The following is a 26257-nucleotide window of genomic DNA, read 5'->3' on the forward strand; positions in this document are numbered from 1 at the left end:
ACAATCTTAAATATATCGCCTCAGCATATGCTTTATTGGCTAAACTATGAAGCAACCAAGGTCTATGGGTTATATGAAAGTTTGACGCACATATACAATAAGGATGACTCTTCATTCTTAAAAAATGATGCAGTGGAACAGATTGGGAGGGGCGAGCTCTATAACAAGCCCCCAGGAAGCGAGCCAATCACTGCAGAGTACTCTTGAGACAAGTAAGGTGAAGGACAGAGAGCAAAATCAGTCTCTTGTATTCACTTGCTACTGTTGTTACACATCTGAATAACCAAACACTGCAAACTTTGCAGTGGTCAGATAAAAACAAAAAGTGTTTGAATCTGCACTTGTTGATGTAATCAAAAGGCTGGCGCTAACACAGGATGAACACTGAGTGACGAAGGTGGCTGACGTGGCTAAATGCTGATGATGCTGAATGTCAGAACCAACCAAGTCCACCTTTGTCATGGAAGCAAATCAATGCCACATACCAGAAAAAGACAACAATCACTGAATAAAGCAGGTCACCTTCAGAGTACACTATAGGGAAGACTGCAGTTTATAGATGCTGATTTATAGCGTGGACGCATGAAACCCACTTCTGTTTTGCCATCAAAAACTGCAGCAGCTTAGCAAAGCACCTTTACTTCCAATGACATCATCACTCCTCCGCCTCCTCCTCCTTGGAGGCTTGTCGCCAGGAGCTGCAGTGAAAGAGACCTTCTCTTTAGTGGCGTTATTACACCTGCACACAAACAAAGATGTGAAGGCATACGTGCAAGAGCATGCCATAACAAGCCAGAGATAGACAGATATGGAGAGAAATAGAGATGGATAAAAAGATATGCAGAGAAATAGAGATAAATAGTATGCAGAGAAATAGAGATAAATAGTATGCAGAGAAATATAGATAGATAGATAGATAGATAGATAGATAGATAGATAGATAGATAGATAGATAGATAGATAGATAGATAGATAGATAGATAGATAGATAGATAGATAGATGGATAGAAATGGAGAAATAGAGATATGGAGAAATATAGATATGGAGATAGATAGATAGATAGATGGATAGAAATGGAGAAATAGAGATAGATAGATAGATATGGAGAAAGATAGATAGATAGATATGGAGAAAGATAGATAGATAGATATGGAGAAAGATAGATGGATAGATAGATAGATAGATAGATAGATAGATAGATAGATAGATAGATAGATAGATAGATAGATAGATAGATAGATAGATAGATAGATAGATAGATAGATAGAAATGGAGAAATAGAGATAGATAGATAGATAGATAGATAGATAGATAGATAGATAGATAGATAGATAGATAGATAGATAGATAGATAGATAGATAGATAGATAGATAGATAGATAGATAGAAATGGAGAAATAGAGATGGATAGATAGATAGAAATGGAGAAATAGAGATGGATAGATAGATAGATATGGAGAAATATAGATATGGAGATAGATAGATAGATAGATAGATAGACAGATAGATAGATAGATAGATAGATAGATAGATAGATAGATAGATAGATAGATAGATAGATAGATAGATAGATAGATAGATAGATAGATAGAAATGGAGAAATAGAGATAGATAGATAGATGGATAGATAGATAGATATGGAGATAGATAGATAGATAGATAGATAGATAGATAGATAGATAGATAGATAGAAATGGAGAAATAGAGATAGATAGATAGATGGATAGATAGATAGATATGGAGATAGATAGATAGATAGATAGATAGATAGATAGATAGATAGATAGATAGATAGATAGATAGATAGATAGATAGATAGATAGATAGATAGATAGATAGATAGATAGATAGATAGATAGATAGATAGATAGAAATGGAGAAATAGAGATGATAGATAGACAGATAGATAGATAGATAGATAGATAGATAGATAGATAGATAGATAGATAGATAGATAGATAGATAGATAGATAGATAGATAGATAGATAGATAGATGGATAGAAATGGAGAAAGAGAGATAGATAGAAATGGAGAAAGAGAGATAGATAGATATGGAGAAATATAGATAGATAGATAGATAGATAGATAGATAGATAGATAGATAGATAGATAGATAGATAGATAGATAGATAGATAGATAGATAGATGGATAGATAGATGGAGAGAAATGGAGAAATAGATAGATAGATAGATAGATAGATAGATAGATAGATAGATAGATAGATAGATAGATAGATAGATAGATAGATAGATAGATAGATAGATAGATAGATAGATAGATAGATAGATAGATAGATAGATAGATAAATAGATAGATAGATAGATAGAAATGGACAAATAGAGATAGATAGATAGATAGATAGATAGATAGATAGATAGATAGATAGATAGATAGATAGATAGATAGATAGATAGATAGATAGATAGATAGATAGATAGATAGATAGATAGAAATGGAGAAATAGAGATAGATAGATAGATAGATAGATAGATAGATAGATAGATAGATAGATAGATAGATAGATAGATAGATAGATAGATAGATAGATAGATAGATAGATAGATAGATAGATAGATAGATAGATAGATAGATATGGAGAAATACAGATATGGAGATAGATAGATAGATAGATAGATATAAATGGAGAAAAATAAAGAGATAGAGAGATATGGAGAGAAATAGAGAGAGAGAGATAGATAGATAGATAGATAGATAGATAGATAGATAGATAGATAGATAGATAGATAGATAGATAGATAGATAGAAATGGAGAAATAGAGATAGATAGATATGGAGAAATATAGATATGGAGATAGATAGATAGATAGATAGATAGATAGATAGATAGATAGATAGATAGATAGATAGATAGATAGATAGATAGATAGATAGATAGATAGATAGATATAAATGGAGAAAAATAAAGAGATAGAGAGATATGGAGAGAAATAGAGATAGATAGAGAGATAGATAGATAGATAGATAGATAGATAGATAGATAGATAGATAGATAGATAGATAGATAGATAGATAGATAGATAGATAGATAGATAGATAGATAGATAGATAGATAGATAGATAGATAGATAGATAGATAGGATATGGAGAAAAATAGAGAGATAGATAGAAATAGAGATAGATAGAAATAGAGATAGATAATTGATAGATACACAGATAAGGAGAAAAATAGAGATAGGATAGATAGATAGATACAGTAGATAGATAAATAGATAGATAGGAGGGTGTTATAGGGGGATGCTTGGAATTTAGTTTGAGGAGGGGGTCTAAAAAGCAGGATGTGGTTTGTGTGTGCACCCGTGTGTAAAGCCCAGCGGAATGCCATGTGCCAAAGACAAGGAAAAAGAGGAAATTGAGTGCCATGAGTGCAAAGAGCAACACCGCCAAAACTCACTTTCACACAAAAAACCCCCACGTTTCTGTTTGTGAGTGTGTGTGCGTGTGTCTGTGTGTGTCTGCGTGTGTGTGTGTGTGTGTGTGTGTGCGTGTGTGTGTGTGTGTGTGTGTGCGCACTTCCTAACTTTGGATCCTTTCGTATAATTCAAAACAATGAGAGCATGACACCTGCAAACCAAGACCGTTTTCCATTCAATAATTTATAACGTAGAGATACAAATAATGAACAAATGAACATAATATTGTCCCTTGCAGGAACAGCAACATATGCATGGAGTATTTAATGAGATGAGTGTGAAGGGGACGCACATCATCACACTGAGCACATATGAAGTTGGACCAACATGAAGAATTGTAGCTGTAGGAAAAAAGGAAGGGAGCAACTAACACAGAAAATGATGAAGATGGAAGTTAAGTGAGCTGGGAGATTACACTCAACAAAAGAGCCCACCGGCTCTCAAACAAGACCAACAGGTTTCTTGCAAACTGAAGCACACATGGTCACCAAATGAGGAAACTGATTTAAGCACATCATTTGCCAATAAAAAACGAAAAAAAGAACATGTTTTATCGGTATGAAATAAGCCGCTGCTTTGCTCAAATGCTGTGTCCCTATGATGCGAGGGAACGACGCTCCACAGGAAAGTCAGTTATGATTTCCACACACACGAAGTCATCAGCATCTTACTCACCGATTCAAAGTGTACGAGCCGTTTCTTTTAAACCTCATCCTGGACGACAGGAAGCGGATCAACAAATCCAGTATGGTGGGATGCTGGGAGCGTTTAGGCGGCGCCTCGAAGCGAGTGTGGCGGTGCGGCAGTGCGGTGCTGGCGGCTGCAGGGCGCACAGACGCGGAAGGAACAATGCAAGCGGCTCGCTGCTCAACACCTTCCCGACAATCTGCGGCTGCTCCCCCGCCCCCTTCCCTTCCACACACGCAGTCTCGATCCCGAACAACAAGAGTCCCTATCCGTGACAAGTTACGCAGTTGTAGACATGTTGAGCGGGAGAATGCTGTAGGCGGTGTTGGGTTTGTCAACAGTCACATGTGCATCACGTCAGCCCGCCATAGAAAACAAACTCTCGACAATGTGAAAACTACACCACCGCCATGTCTTTCGACCACAGACAGCGTTTTCCCTTCCCCTGTTACTATTGTTCCTGGGCTGTCATATGTGTAGTATGTACATCCATGGAGCAGTCACCAACAGAGAGCACTTAATTGTCCACGCCCGGTGGAGGCAGAGCTGAGGCTAAGAATAGAGCAAGGATCCATTAATACCATTTAAGTCGAAAGTAGTCTCTCCAATTGGCAACCTATTTCTCTGTACAAACTAACATAACATAAACTAACAAAGTGCTAACTTTGTTATACTTACGAGAGAAAATTTAATTATCAATGAGATTAAAAATGGGCAAAAAAATTAAAATTGTGACAACAATCTACATATAGCAATCCACGGATACATAGGCATGACTATCAGGTAAAAAACTTTACCTTACTAGCCTATATAAATCAACTATTTATAAATACATAGGCATGACCTTTTGCAAATTATTTTACAGGGATTTTTTTTTTAAGTAATGAGAACGTGAGTCGTGTCGAGCAGAGCTGTGTAAAATAATCAATTGTGGACCGATATTTAGGACTTCTAGGACCGCAACGATTATTTCGTAAAGCTTCAATTCATATTCAGTTGTTTCAGTTAATCGTTTGAGTGGAACCAATAAAAAATGTATAAAATCTTAGAACTTTAAACACGCGGATATTGTTTACGCAGGGCGGCTGCAAAAGAAGACCGTGGTGTGTGGGTTCTGTGATCCATGTGGCGGCAAACAGCGGAGTTGTTGTACACATAGGCGCCGATCCCGTGGGTGCAATGCCAAGCACCCACGTAGGATTGATGGCAACTTTCAATTTTAAAATAATTTTTGAAAAATCAATCTAGTTGTAGTTCATTTTGTGGCGAGTTTGGTCCGTTTTACAAAAATAATAAAGCCACAAATCATATGTGATATTAAATTCGCTGAACGTCTATTTTTTTAATTTTTATACACACTATGATTGTACACTTGTTGAAAGTGTTGATGTTGTGCATTTATTCCCAAAAAAATATGTTTTGGTAAGCAGAAGATTTGTTATTTCAACTACTTCCTCTGAAATACACATAGAGGCTATAAAGTCTGTTATCCGATTACTTGATTAATCGAACAAACTAATCGATATGTTTACTCGATTACTAAAACAAGTGATAATATCCATTAACCAGCCACCCCACAACAGCCACACTTACTAGAAGGGGTGTAACGATTCGTTTTAACAATGACTCAATTCCATATTTGTGGTTGCCGATAGGATTCAGTAACAATCTCCTTCTTTTTTTTAACAACGATTCGATCCGAATTGATTCAGTAACTTTTTAGCAAAAAAAAATCAACCAGTGTGACTGTGAAATAAATACTGGATACTGGACACTGCAGGTGAAATTTCCTATATTCCTAGTTATTTCTTTTAAAGGGGAACTGCACCTTTACAACCATTATGAGAGACCAGACCACGTGTCTTTTTTTGGGTGGGGGGTTTTAAAGATGATAAACGCTTTTAAGATGTGGCTAATGGGAGCCACTGTTGTAGTCTTCAAAGCCCTCCAGCGTTTTATATACACACTGTAAGTCTCTATATAATGTAGTAGCATACACGTTCATAACAATATGTAATATGTACAAAATTTACCGTATTTTAGTCATTTTAATCAATAGCGGGACTTCCTTCTCTGCCGCATTTATTTACGTTTCTATAGCAGCTTCCGGCATCTACTGTGTGTTCCTACTTCCGCAAACAAAGATGCGAGTGTGTTGTAATCATGGCAGACTTGGTAACAGACAACAAAGACGACTAATTTTGAACAAATGAGGATTCACATCCTTATCTTTTTTAAGCTGAATATACGAACGGAAGATGAACTGCTGATTAAAGAAGCAAGCACGAAGAAGAGGGTGAAACGTTGTAGCAGACGGAAGACCAGAGAGTGAAGTCAGTGCGATTTGGTCACGCTGAAAATCTAAAACTTTTTGGAACTTCGAGGCACCTGTGATTAAGGGCTGTATAAATAAATTCTTATTTATTCATTGATTGAATGTTAATCCAAAAATGTAGGTAGGAGGTGTTTGCAAAGCTGGACTGTGTACGCTCTCTGAACAAGCCAAATAAACACAGGATGTAACTTACTGAAAGCCGACCAGTCACAACTGTTACAGTCCGCAATGAAGCATTAACCAACCTGCATATTGGATGTGCCTCACACTTTTTACAAGTGTAAAACACACCAAAAAAACTAAACACAGATGGTGAACCGGAGGGGAAAAGTATTGGAATGCTGTTGTCTTACCGTGTCACATGATTTCAGGTTTCAAGGCTGGTCCTTGTTTGGACTAAAGAACACAATAAAAAGCAGCCACAAAAAAAGCAAAACCAACAATCATTTGATGCTCAGTAAACTGAATTTTTGTGAAAAATGCTAACATTGCAGCCCATGTACTTTTCTCGATACATTTTGCAAAAAAGCCATACACACACACACACAAAGTATGTCCCATCAAAATAAAAAATAAAATAAAAATTCTAACCTGCTAAGCTAAGATCTTACGGATTTTTTGTGGTATTGTTTTTCCATTACGTTTTATTTCCGTTACTTGATGTGCAATGCAACAATGTAATTTCCCCATTGAGGGATAAATAAAAGTCTATACTATCCTATTACATATTCTATTTTACTGCAATGTAACCCTACTGCTGCTGGTTCAAGTGTCTAATTATATTTTTTGTTTCACTACATTGACAATGTTTTTTATTCCTATTTGGTGCCATGCTTGAGGGCGATTAAAAATCAGGTTTTGTGCGACTTTAAAGGCCTATTTTCCCCCAAAACCTTGGTGAAATTCGGAGTTGTACAACTTCAGGAGAATTCAAATTCAATGCGTCCACTATAGTAGGTGTGTCGATCTGCCACATCAATGGACAGAACTCAAACGATCTGGTGTAGCACAATGTGATCTGTTTTCTTATTACATCAACGGTGAAAACTGTCTGTATAGAGCAGGGGTAGGCAATTAATTTTCACCGGGGGCCGCATAAGCAACCCGAGCACTGCTGGAGGGCCACACGACAATATTTCAATTAGATTTTGCTCAATATTATTTTTGATATACCGTAAGATAAATAATAATGATGATAATAATAATAATAATTTAATTTAACCTAACTTAACTTTATACAAAAGCAGATTGCTTTTGATGGTCACTTTATCCTGCATTATCCAACATTTTTCCCCATCAGATTTGGACAACCATCTGTTGTTAAAAATAGTTTTTAATCATATTTATTTTATATTGTTTTTTATATTGGTTTTATATGTAATTGTTTTTTCTTTTTATTCAGTCATTGGTGGAGCTAAGGATAATATTTGAATATTGTTTTTAATATTGTTGTGCAGCACTTTGGAAACATTTTGTTGTTTAAATGTGCTATATAAATAAAGTGGATTGGATTGTCACACCTGCCAGCTTGTCCCAACACGCATTTACCTCTGTGAGCAAGTCATTACCTGTGGTTGTCTCTTTAATTGACTGCATCAGAGCTCTCATCCAAAGTTAGCGAAAAACAGTCTATGTCTCCGGGCATTATCAGCGCAACAAAGTCCAATAAGCACTCCTTAATAAACTCTCCGTCAGAAAACGCCTTACTTTTTCTGGCGCTTTTGTGAGAAATGACGAAACTTGTCCTGACGGCTGCATCTCTGGGGCTGTGAAATATGGCACAAAGTCCTTGTTGGGTTTGCAGTTTTACCATCAACGCATCAGCCTCCCTTGCGCGCGCTTCATCAGACACATTCCGGTATTTTCCCTCGTGTTTCTTCGTGTAGTGGCGATTAAAATGATATTCAAACACAGCAACCTGTGTACCACACATTAAGCACACGGCTTTACCATTGATTTATGTAAAGAAATACTTGGCAGTCCATGTCTTGTTGGAAACACGCCATTCCTCATCAACTTTTCTTTTTTTAGCGTCTCATCACTTGTCTCTATGCACCTTCACTCACAGGTTCCCCCCGGACATACGGCATAAATAACACATTTCAAAATAAAAGCAGCACAGTTGTATTGCGCGCACGACATAGATGTTTTTTAAACTTTATTTTGTAATTTGTAATTGCGCCGTTCAATTCACTCACAATCGCACACGCGCATACGTCCACACGGAAGTTGTACAAATAACGCGTTTCAAAACAAAAGCAGCACCGTTGTATTGCACACTCGACATAGATACTTTTTGAAATGTATTTTGTAATTTATGATTGGCCTCACGCGGGCCGGACAGGGATGCGCAAAGGGCCGGATGCGGCCCGCGGGCCGTACAATGCCCAGGTCTGGTATAGAGACTAACATCCATGTTTCATTGCTTTCTCAGTATCCGCTCACATACACACACAAAAGAGTGACACTGATGGAGGTGCAAGAATGCTGAATGGTTTTGGAAGCACAAGGCAGAATAATGTTAAGTGACTTCGACCAGACAAAGACGTGACAACATAATGGCTTTAATGATTAAGTGTGATTTCCACCTTCAAAAAACACAACTTTTTCTCACAGCTGTATACTCAGCGTACAGTAAAGTAATTACTAATACAGTAATTAGTACTGTATTTACTTAATAATACCACATTACCACATCTGCGGTCCCTTTCATGGTTTTTCGTTGTTTAATCAAGTTTTTTCTTGTCCTGATGTGGGCTGAGGATGTCGTTGTGGCTTGTGCAGCCCTTTGAGACATTTGTGATTAAGGGCTATAAGTAAACTTTGATTGATTGAATTATTGGTGTAAAGCAAGGAAATAAGCCAGTGGGATGCAGTTGAGAGGAGAAAGCTAAATAGCTCGCAAGAGCAGATTATTGGCAAAATGCGAAAGGTATAAAGACACACAAACTATCCTTATTTAATCTATACTGTACGTACGACTTTGCTTAATCTTTTACACACTCAAACCCAATGCACAGACATGCATTTCTAAGGCCAGTGGCAAAACTATCAATTAAGGAGGACAATATAAGAGTTTGTGGGTTTAACGCAGAAAATACAGTGGTACCTTAACTTACGAGTACCACAACCTATGAGTGTTTTAAGATATGAGTTGTTTCTCGGTTAGTGGTTATGCTTTAAGCTGCAAGCAAAAATCTGATATATATGTCTCCCCAAAGAAAGGCGGCATAGTGATTGTCAGAATTAACCCCGTAAGAGCCGCCCAAAACATCCGGTCTTACTCGCTAGCATTAGCTTTTACCTAAACATCGACATAACGTTGTTTTCCCACCATTGGAATGGAGAAAGTGAGTGTCAAGGTCGAATAGTGCCAAGAAAGAAAAATAAATAATCAAAAAACAACTTGGTGAATTACAGAGGCAGTCTGCTCTCTCAAATGTTTGTAAATCTACCGTTTAAGATTATTGACGGAGAATGAGAAGTGTTGTGTGTGAGAGAAAACGACATGTGTGCACGAGAAATAATTTGTGTCAGAATTGAACCTGTTGTTAGCACAAGACTGACAATAAAAGTTAAAAAGAGTGTCGTACTTTGTGACTTTTTCTGGATGCAACAACAACACAATAAGCTGAAAAACGACACATTCAGTTATTTTTATAGCGCATCGAGATATTTAGCACACAAAATCAGTTTTCACGCAAACTTTTATTTACTGTTGTTTTATTTCAGGCAATCATTTGTGCATATCAAGCATAATGTCTGCTTGCCTGAGTTCAGGGACCCTCCTCGGCAAAAACTGACCAATCACAGCTCTGTATTCCCCGTCGCTGGCGACGCGAACCTTGGATTTTTGGGAGGTCAACATAAGCCTTGCGGGAGACTACGCAGGAGAGGGTGGGAGACTGTGTCGCTTAAGGAAGTTAGAGTATACACCAGTCTTCAGTCCAATGTCTTAACTGTTTTAGTTAAAAAAATATTTAAAGAGCTGTCAGTGTTGAATTGAAGCAAGGAGAACAAAAAATATTAATCCAGGCAAGCAGTCTGCTTAAGAGCCGTCTGTGTTATTCAGCATGACATCATCCGATTGCGGTGTGGTGTGTCTGGTTCTGTGTGTGTTTGTGTGTGCGCTTGTCTGTCTGTGCAAACCCAAATCCCCTACTTCCGCACAGCATTGAGTTTCGGGTTTAATGTCTCCAAGTTCAGCTTTATTACCATAAGATCACTCTGGCAGCAGAACTGCTGATGATTTTATTGCTGCTCCTCCACCGTCAGTTACTGCAATTACACTGCAACCACAGAAGAGAGGAGGAGGCAAGAAGCAGAATGGGCAATGGAGAAATGACAATACCGTGGGCAAGGTTATGGAACACACTTGAATGTGGCTTGGATTCTAATGAAGAAAGTGGAAGCTTCAGACCACGGAGGCTTGTTTTTAATTGATGCCCCTCAATACAATCCCCGCTTTCCAGCTGCCATTCAGCTTTAAGCCATCCCTCTTTCCACTTTAATTTTATTGCTCCTTTTGCAGCCCCTTCATCAAGCTACTTTAAGCTTTCTTCCTTATTTTGCGAGCTTTTGTATCCATCCCTTCTCACCCCTTTCCTCTGCTCTAGTCCTTCTAAGCTCAATGGCTTCTAACGGTCCTCTTTCCAGTACATGTTGTGCAAGAGTGATATGCACTTGTGCTGCATACTAATTGGGTTAACGGTTTAAAAGTTATACATAATCCTGTAAGATAGAAGCTCTTTGGTCTAAAAGTATTATATTGTTGCTAAAAATAAATACCAATACACCTCTCTTTTTCCCTGCTTACCACACACAAATTATGGTAGACTGCTGTACCCTGGCCCCTCAACTCCCACACAGGGTTTCCAGGAATACTTTGCACAAGCGCACACGCTTTACTGTGGTCACAGAAACTTAAGTGCATGCATGAGAAGAGTTGCCAGAGACCATGTTCCCGAGTGAGCCGACTTCTCCAGTGCTCATACTGTACTGATAGAACACACGTTCTTTCTGTGCCACATTCAGCACACCTCGCTCTGTCGCCATAAAAATACATATTTGAAACCGCCACGATATGTTGCTTACGCAATTCAATGTACACAAGGGGCCACTGCCAAGAACCAAGAACCCACTGTTCGGATTGCACAAGCACACCCAGTGGCTACACCATAAATATGCTGGAGTGTGCATGCACACACAGGACAGTTAGAGGTACAGTATACTGTATGTGGAGCGATGTGAAAGGATCTACTATATATGTAGTGTATGGCCGGGCTGGGGTATGCCATGAGTGGTTTAGTCTGACTATGCCCACCCTTTACATTCAGAGAGGATGCCACTTGAAGTCAGACTGAAATAAAGCTTGTTAGTAATTACTACACATCTTACCACTGTTTTTGGAACTCATCATTATTAAGAATATTCATACTGTATCAATGGTAGTTGTCTCGATGACAATTAAAACTATTACTTCTATCCTTTAGACTGTGACTTTAACCTCAACAGTTTGAGGCATATTGTTAAGTTCTATAGCTTCATTAGATATCTTCTATTGCTTATGTTTGTCACAATGTATCCAGTCTTGCACGCAAGATCTAAATAGTACAGTTATGTAAAAAAATAATCAGCAACATCTTATGATGCCATCAGAGGCACATGTTATGTCTGAGTATTTCTGAACTTGGCCACCTATCAAGGCTTTCTTTTTTATATCCAACTTGGTTTAGTTTTTTCCCAATTCCATGTGATTGAGAGAACAACATGTGAGCTTGCTAATAACAGATAACTTGTCTGGCATTCACTGATTGGGATCTAAAAATTGTTTTTTGAGTTGTCTGACAATACAGTTGTATGTATGTATTCATTGTATTGTGTACAGTGTGACAGACTGTCCAGTATGTACCGGTGCCTTTTCCCGTAAATCAACTAATTATGTCTATTTCTCTCTTGTCTTTCTTTACGTGTGAATATCATTAAAGAATGGCCACCACAAACAGAGTCGTGTATACAGAGAGCATGGCCAACCTGGTTTCAAATGCACTCCTTAATGGTTGGTCAAAAGGCACAGGGGGCCATAACTGCTATCAACTTTGAGCTGATGCTATGTGTCATTGGCGCTTCCTCGTTAGTTTTTTTAAGTGTAAAAATGCCCTGTTGTGCAGCATGGGGTTGCGTCTCCTGCGTGAATTGTGGAAAGCTTTTACATGTATGGAAGTATTATTGAAGCAAAATTATGTGCAAACATGTGTCTCAATCTGTGCGCGTGTAAACCAATTTGCGTGTGAGTGTACTAATTTTTGTGTCTTTATACCAATCTGGAGCCTATCTCAGCTACTTTACACAAAAATCTAAATTTCTACGTAATTGTTATTTTGTTGGTTGTTCTGTGTATCTTTTTGCGCTTCTTGAGCCATCAAGCATGAATGTAGCAACAGAGTGCATCAAATACGGCCGCAAAATTATGCTTTGACAAATTAAAAGCATGTTTTATTGTAAGTTTATGAGCTGGAGTATGTTTAGAAGTAGATTGAGACTTATTATTTTGGTTGATTTCATCATGAAAACTAACGTCAGAATGACTGCAATTGCATGATTCCGAACCCAGCCGCTCCTGTCATTGGTAGCATAGATGGCGCCTCTCGTTTAGTTGGCCATTGTCTTTCTATACACCAGGCCTATTAAAATGGCGGCCCGCCACAGCTTTTCATTTGGCCCGCCTGACATCACACAATAGGCTTGATGAAACCATTAAAACTAGGGTTTATCATGTATGCAGTACTCCCTCCACCCCACAAGGGGCAACAGCTAGGCTAATGTGCAAAGCAGCAGTGGGGTGAGTAGAACAAGACTACTCATTCAACACAGGAAAAAAAAATATATATTGCAAAAATCGGACTTTTAACAACGACTGGACAACAAAGTATCAATGTTCTACCCCAAGAAAGTGCTCAAGTCATTGTTTTCTGGCGGACCTTTTAAGCGACGAACACACTTATGAATGGTAGAAATCCCAGCATGTAAGCTTCATTACGAAACTTGGGTCAAACACTTGTAAGTAGATATAATTTGTGGATGAATATATTTAGTTTGTTTTGTATTCAAATTGCTGATTTCGTGATGTTTTTATATTCGTGGTTATGTTGTTTTTTTGTCTGGGAGTAACGATCAAACCTTGTTTAATACATGTAGTGTCAATTTGACCAGTAGAGGGCGACAAAGCTAATAGTGATAAGTCACATACAATGTTTGGTGTGTGAATGTTGTGTAATTTTCGTATGTGTAAATATTTGCAGTTTATTGTGTGAATATATCAACACTAAACCTTCTATTTTATTTAAGTAAAATACAGAATGGACATTATGTAAAAAATACAATGGACGATATACTTTTGTTCTGTTTATATTTTCAATCTTACAAACCTAAATGAAAGAAGTGTAAAAAAATAAAAAATAAAGGAAAATAATTCAAAAGAAGGTTCATCAATCCTCAACAAAAACAAGAGCTTCTTTTTCTTCATACTGTTAACTCGCTGCACACGCTGGAAACGAGTAGCCAGGGCAGAATAATTAATTTATTACAATGCAATGTTTACTTTGCAATTACGTAAATGCAGTCTCAAAGAAATATAACCGACCGAGGCATTTCTGACGAAACATCCACATTTCGATGTCCGGCCCCTGAGCCATTGGGCTCTTGAAACTGCAGCCCTCTTCATTATCTAGTTGAATAGCCTTGCTATACACAGCTCTGACCACAGACAGACTCTAATGCCATCTAGTGTTGACTTGCTATCAGGACAACAATACAATAATAAAAAAACAATGACAGGAGTAGCAATGCTGTGTTTATAGACCTGCATCAAAAATGTTAGTCAAATATCCTCTTTATGACAATAGGAGCCCGCTGTTATTTTTAACTAAATGAAGGACTGGAAAGCTGTGAATAGCTTAGTGATGAGTGAATGGAAATCCAGAACGTTATTGTTTTAAAATGGGAATTGCTTGATATTTTAACACATTACACACTAGAATTCACTTGAGAGTAAAGAAAAAGAGACAAACTGTATTATCGATCACTGTGTCTGTCTCTATTTAGTGGAGTACTGGTATTACCAGCTCAATACTGCAGACTCTTGATATGGTCATGTGATCCATTACCGGAAAGATAGAGCATAGTGGATAGGAAGGCCTGTGAGACATCATTATGCAACAATAAAATCTCATCTCATGCTCACTGATTGCTTTCTCTCCATTGCTTTCTCTCCATTCCTCTCTATCACTTTTTCTCCATCTATGTTCCTTCATGCTTGTATCTTGTGTTCTTCTGTAACTACCATGGTATCTTGCACCACTTTATGAAATGTCATGAAAGAGAGCATGTAGAACAGAAGCACTAGTATGACATATATACGGTAAAAAGATCAGTTTGTTCAACTGCTGACTTGTGTAGCAGTCAGTGTATTTTAGCACACTACAGTCAAGTTAACTGGAGATGGGTGGCCCTCTTGTGGTAAAATGAGGCACTACATTATATTTCTGTTCGAGCTACATTCTTTTGTTTGTGAATTTTCAGCATTAAAACATTATGTGGTAAATAGTTAGAGAATGATTTGAACCTAAAACAAGTAAAAACGTCAACAATTCTAAATCTTACTTGTTTTGTTTATGTTTAATTTGAAAGTACCATAACTTGAAAATAAAGACTATTTTGTATTTTAGGATTCTTCCTTTGAAAATGTGTATTTTCCCATAAAACTTAAAATTTGTAGACTTTCTACAAAGAATAATATGAAAGATATAATCAGATACAATTACGGAGGTTGGAGTGCTATTGGGCAAGGCATCCAGCAGCACCTGGTTGAGCTCTACAAGGAAGTGATGACCAATTGTGCAATGTAACTGCATCAGTGAATCGCTGAGATAACAAATGCGTCAACTTTATTATAATAATTAGCAATAACATATGCATTTTAAGACACAAACTGTAGGTGAATATATAGAAAACACGCATTGAGCTAATTTTTAACATCCAGGCTTACTGTGTTGTCACAGTATTGTCGTATACTCACACGGGGATTTACAAGCACACAGATGGCGGAACTGTTAACTCCATTGGTTCTGTAACATTTGTGTGTGCATGTGTACACGTTTAAGCCTCAGTGCACTCTGAAGCTGAGAAGAAATGAGCAGTGAGCAACACTGAGCCCAGCTTTCCTCCATTCAGCTGATAGCGATGTTATCCACACCAACAAGTATAAGCTTCAATATAATGTTAATTAATTGAAAGGTTACTAACTTGGAGCAATATTAGAAGAAACAATGTGTTCATGATTTCAAAAACAGAAAGAGGACATATTTCTCTGAAGACATTAATTTCTATCCTGTAGTAGGCATTTCACATCATACCAATGGCTACCACACTGCTGTTTGGTTGTTTGGTGGACGCTCCTCAGGAATGGCTGAATAACGACAGCGTAAGCGATTGTCAACATAAACTAAACCGAAATAAGTAGGAATGTGCCGATCGATCGGTCACAGATCAGTGTTGGCCGATTTCCTTAAAAAAGTATGTGATCGCTATTGCGGATTTATGCTTTTTAATGCTGATCACAAATGCCAATACCCTCTTGCTCCCCTAAGCCAATAATAATCGCCACCATTACGGAAAATAAACTGCATTCCCTAATATCTTAAGCATCATTATCAAGCAACATTATCACTAAAGGTCTAGACAAAACAGAGCAAGCCAGGAGCAGGCATACTAATAACGAAGCGAACCGCTAACTAGCTTTAACCAACACTTGGCGCTTAGAGTAGAGCATAAGAAGTGTAGATGGAAGCATGTCGCACCAAAAAGTAAGCAGATATTAACAGGAAATTAACAAGTAGAATAATAAGAGTCGAGAGAGAGGATAATATAACAAAAACTGTTGGTGTCAGCATTGTCGCAGACAGTACACACAACATATAAGGGCAGGGGAGAATAATCCACAAATTGGTGGTTTCGACAACCAAGAGAGCTTCAGTGTATGATCGGCACAAGAGTGATTTGGTTGTATTTTTATTTTCACAAAATCTTTTTTTTTAATGTTTACAACTTCTGGGAATAATTCCCTGGACACAGGATACCTTTGAGGGCAAAACCCAAAGGGTTTAAATGAGTAGATAGTAGTTTTTACTTGTGTTTAGTTATTGTGTACTATTGACTTTGTTTTGCTCAAACAATTGTATGCAATAAAAGGGAATAATGAACCAGTTCAAATATTGTACTGATATGGTTAAACTGTCAACAAGCACAATTGTGTGCAATAAAAGGGAATAAGGAACCAGTTCAAATATTGTACTGATATGGTTAATCTGTCAACAAGCACTCACCATAAACAAATGTAAACATTTACAGTTAATACATTGGTATTGGTTGATCTCACTCATTTATGATCTCTATCGGAATCGGGAGAATAAACCCCTGATTAGAACATCCCTAGAAAAAAGCCATTGCTTGCACATTTACTTTTAGGATATTTAAAAATTTAGGGCAGCACGGTCCCGGGTTCGATCCCCGGGCTCGGGGTCTTTCTGTGTGGAGTTTGCATGTTCTCCCCGTGACTGCGTGGGTTCCCTATGAGTACTCCGGCTTCCTCCCACCCTCCTAAGACATGCAACTGGGGATAGGTTGATTGGCAACACTAAAATTGGCTCTAGTGTGTGACTGGGAGTGTGAAGATCGTCTGTCTATCTGTGTTGGCCCTGGGATGAGGTGGCGACTTGTCCAGGGTGTGCTCCGCCTTCCGCCCGAATGCAGCTGGGATAGGCTCCAGCGCCCCCCACAACCCCGAAAGGGGCAAGCGATAGAAGATGGATGGATATTTTAAAACTTACTGCCGTTCTTTGACATTGTTGTCCATCAATTGTCCGCATTTTTATTTTAATTATTTGTCTTCATATATGTTTTAATCCTAACACAGCTGCTGCAGTTATATTGTTGTGTCTTGACTACAATGACAATAAATCTTCTATACATGTACAAAAAAAAAAGAAGCAGCACTGAACAGGAAGTCACTGTGTACACGTTTCAATGCTATGAACCGTAAATTCCTGACTATAAGCCGCTACTTTTTCCCTACACTTTGCACTCTCCGGCTTATAAGACTGTGCAGCTAATTTATGGATTGTTCTTCGCTAACAGCCATAATGCAAATAGTTTTCATAAAACACAAGCAAATACACTGAAAAGGTGCGTTTTTGTATGCGCTATGGCGCCACCTTTCGGACGAGTTTGCTCACTGCAGGTGCTGCAAGGTGAACGCCTGCAATATTTCCTTCTGTTTAGTGCTTCGACTGGGAAGTACAAGTGCTGTTCCGTCTTCTAGTTGTCAGTAGCGTTTCTACTCGTATGGATTCTTCATGCATCACTCCAAGCAACGTTTGTAAGTTTTACAATATAACTAAAACTATTAATATCTACTAAACAGTAAGGGTGTTTTCTGTAAGAGTGATTTCATGCATATTTGTACGTTCTATCGTAATGTAATCAAGTTAGCGTTGTTAGCATTAACTAAAATGTGAATACTTTTTCAAGTGTCTGTGTTAGTATTATTAACTTACAATAGCATTATTTTTGTATTTTTTCTGTTTCAAATTCCTCAGTAAATTTACCAAAATGGAGAACTAGCTTCTGCAGTTAGTGGGTCCATGACGATAACTTCTGTTTTGTTTGATCAGCCGTTTTACTGCCGCGTTACAGGCACCTTTTGGAAACAATTAAGGTATATTTACAAAATATTTTTGTGTAAGTAACTTATTTCACCACATATATATATGCGGCTTATAGTTAGGTGCGGCTAATATGTGGGGGGAAAAAATGTCTTCGAAAATTTAGTGGGTGCGGCTTTTAAAACGGTGCACTGTATAGTCCGGAAAATACGGTAACTATGTTGTCCTTTCACACTGTCTATCAATAACGGGGACGTTGTCTCAAATTTTATGTCAGGAAAAGCGGCCAGCCGTGCAGGTCAACGTCGATTTCAACGTGGACTTTTTAGTAATAAGAATAACACAGAGGTTGTTAACGTTAGCGCGAACAAGTCAGGCTGACCATGCGGGTTCCATGTATTTACATATTTGGAGAGTTAAAGAACAGCAGCCAGTATAGCTGCACAGACTGTCTGGCTTCAGTGATATCACAGCATCCACAGAGATCCAAGACATAGTCTGAGCGAAGCACGCAACATACCAAGACGTTCGTTGTGGGAGAAAAAAAGTTAACACTGCTACACTCTGATAAAGTCAGCAGTGACAAACAGCCAGCTAGGGTATAGGCAGCACTTCCTGTGTTTGCGGTGCCTTCAGTGAGTGACGAAGACTTCCTGTGAGCTCCCGCTCCAGACGACCCGTTCTGGCGGCGAGGCAGAACAATGAGGTGTGGTGAAAGAGGGGCTCACATGCAGTCAAACATGAAGTCATATGCAAAGAGAGGATGCAGGTGTGCATGAAGAACCCAACCGGAACAAACAAACAAAAACTGTTTGCAGATAAACGTTGATTCAACTGTAACAATCTCAGGTAGAGGCTGAAAGGGAGACAACATATCTCAAATCTACAAAACTTCAGTAATCAAATCATTATAGGCTATAGAACCCTACTGCCAACCTTATGCAATACAAACTTTGTTTAAAATGTACACATGACTTATTACACCCAACTCAGAGTGATTACGTGCTCGGCAGTTTTGCCTCCCACCACAGCTCGATCTCTTGATGCGCACCAAACCAATGACCCACTGTTTCTTCACTGACATGAGACGGATGTGGGAAATACAATGTGTTCTCTCTTAAGCTGGGCTGGAATGAGGAACAAAAACAACTGCAAAACCACAATTTTAAACGTTAAAGCGGATGTCTAAGAGGCTCAAATGTAAACTCACTCACTGTTTCCAGTTCTGGAGGGAAATCAAGTCTATAGTACAGTTAACTAGAGTTGGTTCATTTTTAGTTTGGGTATGCTCTTCCACTTAACAGTTCTAGTTAGGGCTGGGTGATATATCGATATACTCGATATATCGCGGGTTTGTCTCTGTGCGATGTAGAAAATGACTATATCGTGATATTCGAGTATACGTTCTCACGCAGTTGCTTTTAGCTGCGGGCATTACACTGCATGTGTTTCCCACTCTTTCTTGTCTCTCCTTCTCACAGAGACTTAAAACAAGCGCACCTTCTTACATACGTCACGCGTGCAACGTCACACTCTCCCGCGGAGCAGACAGGTAGCGACATGGTAACGTTAGCTGTGATGCTAACGGTGCGGTCCGGGTGGTAATACTGGTAACAAATGAAGGAAGAATTAATTCCCAAGAAAAACAGCACGGGGTCCATCGTCTGGCGGTGGTTTGGCTTCAAGCGGGAATATGTTCAACATTTATGCGGCAAAAGCGTCATTTGAAAAGTCACCCGCTAGAGAATAAGGAGTGCTTGAAACTCCGCATGTCAACATCTCCATTCGGTGCCACACCAACAAAATGCCGAAGCAACTATTTCCACATCAACACCCTATGAAAAAAATAGTCAACAACAGAAGGAGATAACATCCGCAGGAACCTACCACATAGCGAAGGACATACACTATTTGAGTTCCTATTATGCAGCTCATTTTTATTTGACAGTTATTGAAATATCTTCTGTGACATCATGCACAAAAGTGCACTTTATTTGTTTTAAACTATTCTAGTGGCGTTCTGTATAAAAAGTGCACTTTAATTTAGTGTTGTTTTGATATGTCATCTTAGTGACATCATGCACAAAAGTGCACTAATAGCTTGTTTTAAAATGTCTCTGATAATCTTGCACTTTCTGTTTTGAAATGACATGAATGTTTGTGCCACTGCTTAATAACTGTTTAATAAATACAGTTTTGGTAAATTGACTTAGTTGTGATTTCCCTCTCTGCATAAAAGTTTAAAATAAGCATATATTAATGAAGTATGAACAAGAATGTTTTAATGTAGACATATAGAATCATCATACTGCTGTGATTATATGCATCAAGTGTTCATTCAAGGGTCGAGATACAGTATATATCGTGTATCGTGCCATGACATAAAAATATTGACATATTAATAAAAGGCCATATCGCCAAGCCCTAGTTCTAGTATTAACATAACTTGAAGCCTGGGAAGGAAACAGAGGCGAAGATTTGGTGTTTGCCACAATACACCTAAAAGGAGTAAGAAAGAATACAGTGTTGGCGCTAGGAATTTTCAAAATGGGGTCCCAGGGACCCCATCAAGTCATAAAAATGGGGTCCTGCAGTAAATTTTTGGGGACCAACTTTTTTGTAACCGTTTTAAAAACAAATGATAAATGTATGCATTATCCTGTTATATCTCAAATTCTATATTGTGTTTTTGAAAAAGGTTGTCATAAATGTTACTTAATTCATTAAAAAAATAATACAAAAGAAAACAAAGTTTTATTCATAAATGTATTCAGTCATAAACATTCATTCACTTTCTTCTTTCCTTCATGGATCTAAACTTTACTGCTGCCGGTACTTTTTTCTATATTTTTATTTAATTAGTTGTAGGTGTATTTATTTCAGTATAAAAGTGTGAAAAGTTTTTTGCTTCGGTCATGAAATGATGATAATTGTGTGCCAGGGCATACATACATTATTTAGTTAACGCTTAAATCTTAACTTCAGATCTATCCGTCAATTCTAAGTTGTTGTTGTTGTTGTTTTTATATCGTTTTGTTTTTGTTCGTTTGTTTTCTGCCCTTTTTGTCAAAGAAAACTATGTTTTTTTTATGGCAAACACACAAAACATGCAAAATCTTCCACCAAAAATATTTTTCAAATTTGATTATTTGATGTGAAGTAAACAGAGCCTTGGATAGGTCAATAATTCATAAAAACATTGATTTTGATTCAATATTATGTTTTGAACAATGACAGTTTTAAAGAAAAAAAACAGCTTTGTTTAATTACTCAACATTGCAACTTTTTTCTAAATTACATTTCACCTGTAAGCTTTTTTATTCCACTTTTGTTGTTTTTGTTTATTTTAGTAGTATTTTTAGAATGTGCCGTGGGCCTTTAAAACATTAGCTGCGGGCCGCAAATGGCCCCCGGGCCACACTTTTGAAACCCCTGCCATAGACACCCCTGCCATAGGTAATAAAAAATGTAATCTCATAAGTCTATCGATAAAAAGCAGAGCCTGGCGACGCATGCGCGTTTATCATAACGCACCGTCAGCATCTCTGCTTCAGTAAACAATGACGGTGATGACGTCACTGTCAGCGATGCGAGCGACACTTGCTAACTTGTCAGCCACTTCTCCAAGAGACTCCTTTTGAACACTCCTTGCACATTAACACTTCAAAAGGCACATATTTGCCCTGTTTGTTGACTTGCAAAGTACGTTTTTGGGGTGGAGGAGTCTGGTCGGGTGCTGGTTAGCTTGAAGCTAACAGCTAACCTGTCTCCATCCTCGAACGCAAACTGAGGCAGTATTTGTGATTGATAAAATTTGAACCTGAAAGTTCATTACTTTGAAGACGACCAATAAAAACGCAATAAACGGGGACTGAAATTTGACCCGGTTATCTTCTCCAAGTCACGACACTGACATTGTCTTTGTGACAGCGCATGAGTGCGCCCTCGCCCTCCTGGCCAGAGAGAGAGAGAGACGTGCAGGTCCTCAAGTGACGGCGTGATAAGAGCGCACGTCACAATAAACATAACAAAATACCGGCGGAAAGCGATAATTGATTTTAAAAAAAACAAGCAATCTGGAGTTTTGACCCGGAGAAGGCAGGGTCGGTAAAAAAAAAAAAAAAGTCTGCGTCCCAGTGACGCACGGAATTCCGGAAATGCACACAAAGTATGTTAACGCCAACAGTGGAATACATACTGTAGCACCTTTTTGGAGGTGGCTAAAGATAAATCTGACATTGTTACCATTCTAAACCATCTGTCACAACTCATCAAACTGGAAATGCAACATAATTTGTCATCTTGAATCGCTAGAACACATCTACTTTTAATTCCTGTAATTTTCTTGTGAACCTACGTTAATGGTTATGTTTTAATAACATTTTACAACAAGTCAGAGAAGAGAGGAAGTCTTTTCAATAGATTAGCTGGACAAGGTTAAGCTTAACAGAGTAAAGCCACACTCAGTATTTCCTGTTTCCTGCATAATATTAGGAGTATGCTGCAGAGAAAGACGCTAAAAAGACTAATGGTATTGATGGAATGAGGAACCTCAAAAGGAACGATGAACGGAAGGGCAGCTTAAGCCAGGACAGTGAATCACAACGTAAAAAAGTAGGAGGTCAAGAGCCATTGCTTGCTTCCGAGAACTTCTCCCTCCATCGCTCTTTATGTAAGCTAATCTCTTCCATCTCACTTGGCCTCATTTAAGCAGCTAACAGGCGGTAATAAATCAGAAGCACACTCCCTATGTGTTGTAGCCTGCCCTGCACGCTCAAATCCACTGAAGTGATCAGTGAGCAAACAACACCCAGTGTGTCAGTTCTGTGTTCAAAACTTGTTCTATTTATAATATTTGTGAGTTTACTTCAATACAGTCATGCAAGGCTAGTAAAAATGCATTCTGTGGTGTACTGAAGCTGCCATTCCTTTAATGCAAATTTGGTACATAAAGTATACAATATTTACAATTAATGTTTAAGCAGAAAACATTGTTGGTACAAATACACAACATGTGCTTTTACTTACAACCTGGGTTTTTCTACTATCCTTTTTGGCAGTAAACTAGTAAGGCCTCTGCTGGTTGCTTCCAAATTGTAAAATTGAAAATTGGCTCTATTGTTTCAACATGTAGCAACAATGGATAGGGATGGGAACCAAATTTGGTACTTTTATTGGTACCGACCGAATTTCATCAGTACCACCGGGTATCGATTCAAGTAAATTCTAACTATATTTCAATACTTTAATGACGTCCCGTCCAATTGCAGACTGGGTACCAATTTAAACATTTGGCGGGTAAATAGGCACTGAAGTAAAATTCAGAGCATTACAATTTCCCATGCCAACAAAGCACGTATACCTAATAGAAAACGCTTGAACAAACAGTAAGGCTCCAATATTTCAAAAGGCACTAGTTTGATGTTAATTTATGCTACTGATTAGCAATTGCAATTTTACAAGGCGATTTCAACACCTCCAAATGTGGTAATGAAAACTACAACTTAGGCTACGTTCAAATTTGATTTTTTGGTCAAATCCAATCTTTTATGTACCGTATTTTGCGGACTACTAACGGTATATAAGCCTCCCTTACTAAATTCTAGAAGAAAAAAATATTTTGCCACACTACAGCCGCGCTGGACTGAGTACAAGCCGCAGATATATGCGTTGTGAAATTAGGTATTTACACAGAAATATTTTGTAAAAGTTATTTAATTGTTTTGAAACGGTGTCTGTTCACAGCAATAAAACTGCTGATCAAACAAAAGAGAAGTCATCATCATGGACCCACTAGTTATAAATGATAAATGGGTTATACTTGTATAGCGCTTTTCTACCTTCAAGGTACTCAAAGCGCTTTGACAGTATTTCCACATTCACCCATTCACACACACATTCACACACTGATGGCGGGAACTGCCATGCAAGGCGCTAACCAGCAGCCATCAGGAGCAAGGGTGAAGTGTCTTGCCCAAGGACACAACGGACGTGACTAGGATGGTAGAAGGTGGGGATTGAACCCCAGTAACCAGCAACCCTCCGATTGCTGGCCCGGCCACTCTACCAACTTCGCCACGCCGTCCCCACTAGTTGCGGAAGCTAGAGCTCCAATCAGCTAAGCAGACTCAATACCTCCACGGTGACGTTTTGGTGAATTTACTGAGGAATTTGAAAAAGAATGTCATTGTGTACTAATAATCGTAAACGACTTAGCATATTACCTAATGCTAACAATGCTAGCTTCATTACATTATGATAGCACGTCCAAATATGCCTGAAAAAACTCCTACAAACATCATACATGGGACGGTTTAGTAAGTATGGACTGTTTTAGTCCAATTGTAAAAGTTTTACAAGGCATTAAAACAGGAAGTACATTTTCAACCCGCAACACTTGCAGTGATACCAGTGGCACCATAGCACAAACAATAACACACAGTGTTGGTGTTAGCGAAGAAAAATCCATAAAATACCCGCACTGTTTTATATGCCACAGGGTTTACAGCATAGGAAAAAAGTAGTGTTTTATAATACGGAAATTACGGTAGTTGTTCACATTACCAAAAAAATGCAATGTCCAATGTGAACGCAATCTGACCCGTAGATGTCATCACACGTGCTGCAGTGTTTACGGAAATAAACATGGTTCCAATTCTAGTGTGTCTCAGACCTGACACATTTGTGGCAATTTCAAGGATTTTGTGCAATCGAAGTCAACATTTTCTGAACATAATTATTGTGCATAGAAGCAATTTGGCTCTCGCAGTTTGTGGGGCATTTCGACGTCTGCTCCAAAGAGCGTGTGGGCGAGCAGTCTGCGACAGGGGCAGTGGGACATTGACCTGAGTTCCTAAAAGATTAGTTTTGCCTGTTTTATGCTTAGTTGTCGTTTATTTATTTTGTAATCATCTATTTTGGCAAATAATGATGACTCTTATATATAGCTTTTTGAAGACATATTGGTTGGATGAATGTGACTCAATCCTTCAGACTGCAGTCGCATCAAATACAAATCTGATTTATATCCCAATTTAAAAGAGTCAGATTTGAATCGGACTTGAAAAATACGAAATTGCACTGTTCACATTGACATGAAAAGAATCCAATGCCGGTCATATGTGGGCAAAAAAATCGGAATAGACCTGCAGTGTGAACAAGGTCTAAAATGCACGTTCCAATCAATCAGCTGGTGTACAACACACCGTAGCTTACAGTGTACACTACTGCCATCTATCGCCTTGGAATTGCAACTGCATGCAAAGTCTACAATACATTACTTGTACTTGCATTTAGAGACTCAGAAGTGTAAGAAAACAAGATATGAAAACTGATCAGGACAATTATCTGCTGTTAAATGTTAAATAAAAAAAGTGGTTTTAGTAATAAACAATTAACATTTATTAACACATGAACACAAAGGTACCAAAATTGGTAATAGATTCATGATGCCAATCTCTGCGTGAATAGCTGAAATAACTTGAGATGATTTTAGCAATTATCATTAACCACCAAGCTCAGAAGCCACCAGTGCTCAGAAAGTTAATATTTGGAACAGGACAGGAAAACAATGTTCAAATTTGTACGACATGTTATAAATAGTTACCAGTATATACGACCACCACAACATCCATGTTCGATGTTTTACAATATATAAACATTGTATCAGTCAGACTTATCAGTGTTTACACACATACTTCCTTAAGCTGATATCGGAGGCTTTATAAGGTTCAAATAGTTGTTTTTTGTCGCAAGTCAAGTCTAGCTTTAAGCTTCTCTCCCTCAATGCTGAACAGTAAAGTCAGCGTACGGTGGCCCAATCCTAGCAGCAGAAATCAGCTGACCTTCTCAGCGTACTCTCAACATCCTTAAAACATGCCCATGCTCCTCCTCCGCATCCCATTTTAAATCCAGGGTAAAGTATGAAGTTTGTCCATGAGACCTCTTGGTAAGTTTGCAAATGACCATTTTAAAACTAGTCGAACATTGATAGCTTGTTGGTTTCGCTACCTTGGTGTCATAGAGGCAGGAAACTGAGGCAATATGAAAAGAACAGAGCCATAATGGCAATCTTGACTGAA

The 26257-nt window shown here is 38.2% G+C and overlaps 1 protein-coding gene across 2 annotated transcripts in view; it reads right to left on the minus strand.

The window, feature by feature from the left end:
* mob2a (MOB kinase activator 2a) overlaps positions 1 to 26257 on the minus strand; it is a 105350-nt gene that overhangs the window by 52398 nt on the left and 26695 nt on the right. Inside the window, exon 1 of one of the 2 annotated variants that reach the window (XM_062035269.1) lies at positions 4110 to 4438. The exons of the other annotated variant lie outside the window; for it this stretch is intronic. Within the exon in view, the coding sequence (XP_061891253.1) occupies positions 4110 to 4147 (38 nt within the window). The 5' untranslated portion in view covers positions 4148 to 4438. Of the gene's footprint in view, positions 1 to 4109; positions 4439 to 26257 lie in introns of those variants that run through there. 2 annotated transcript variants of the gene reach the window in all.

Source organism: Entelurus aequoreus, linkage group LG24 (genome assembly GCF_033978785.1).
Source record: "Entelurus aequoreus isolate RoL-2023_Sb linkage group LG24, RoL_Eaeq_v1.1, whole genome shotgun sequence".
In the NCBI taxonomy this organism is placed as follows: domain Eukaryota; kingdom Metazoa; phylum Chordata; class Actinopteri; order Syngnathiformes; family Syngnathidae; genus Entelurus; species Entelurus aequoreus.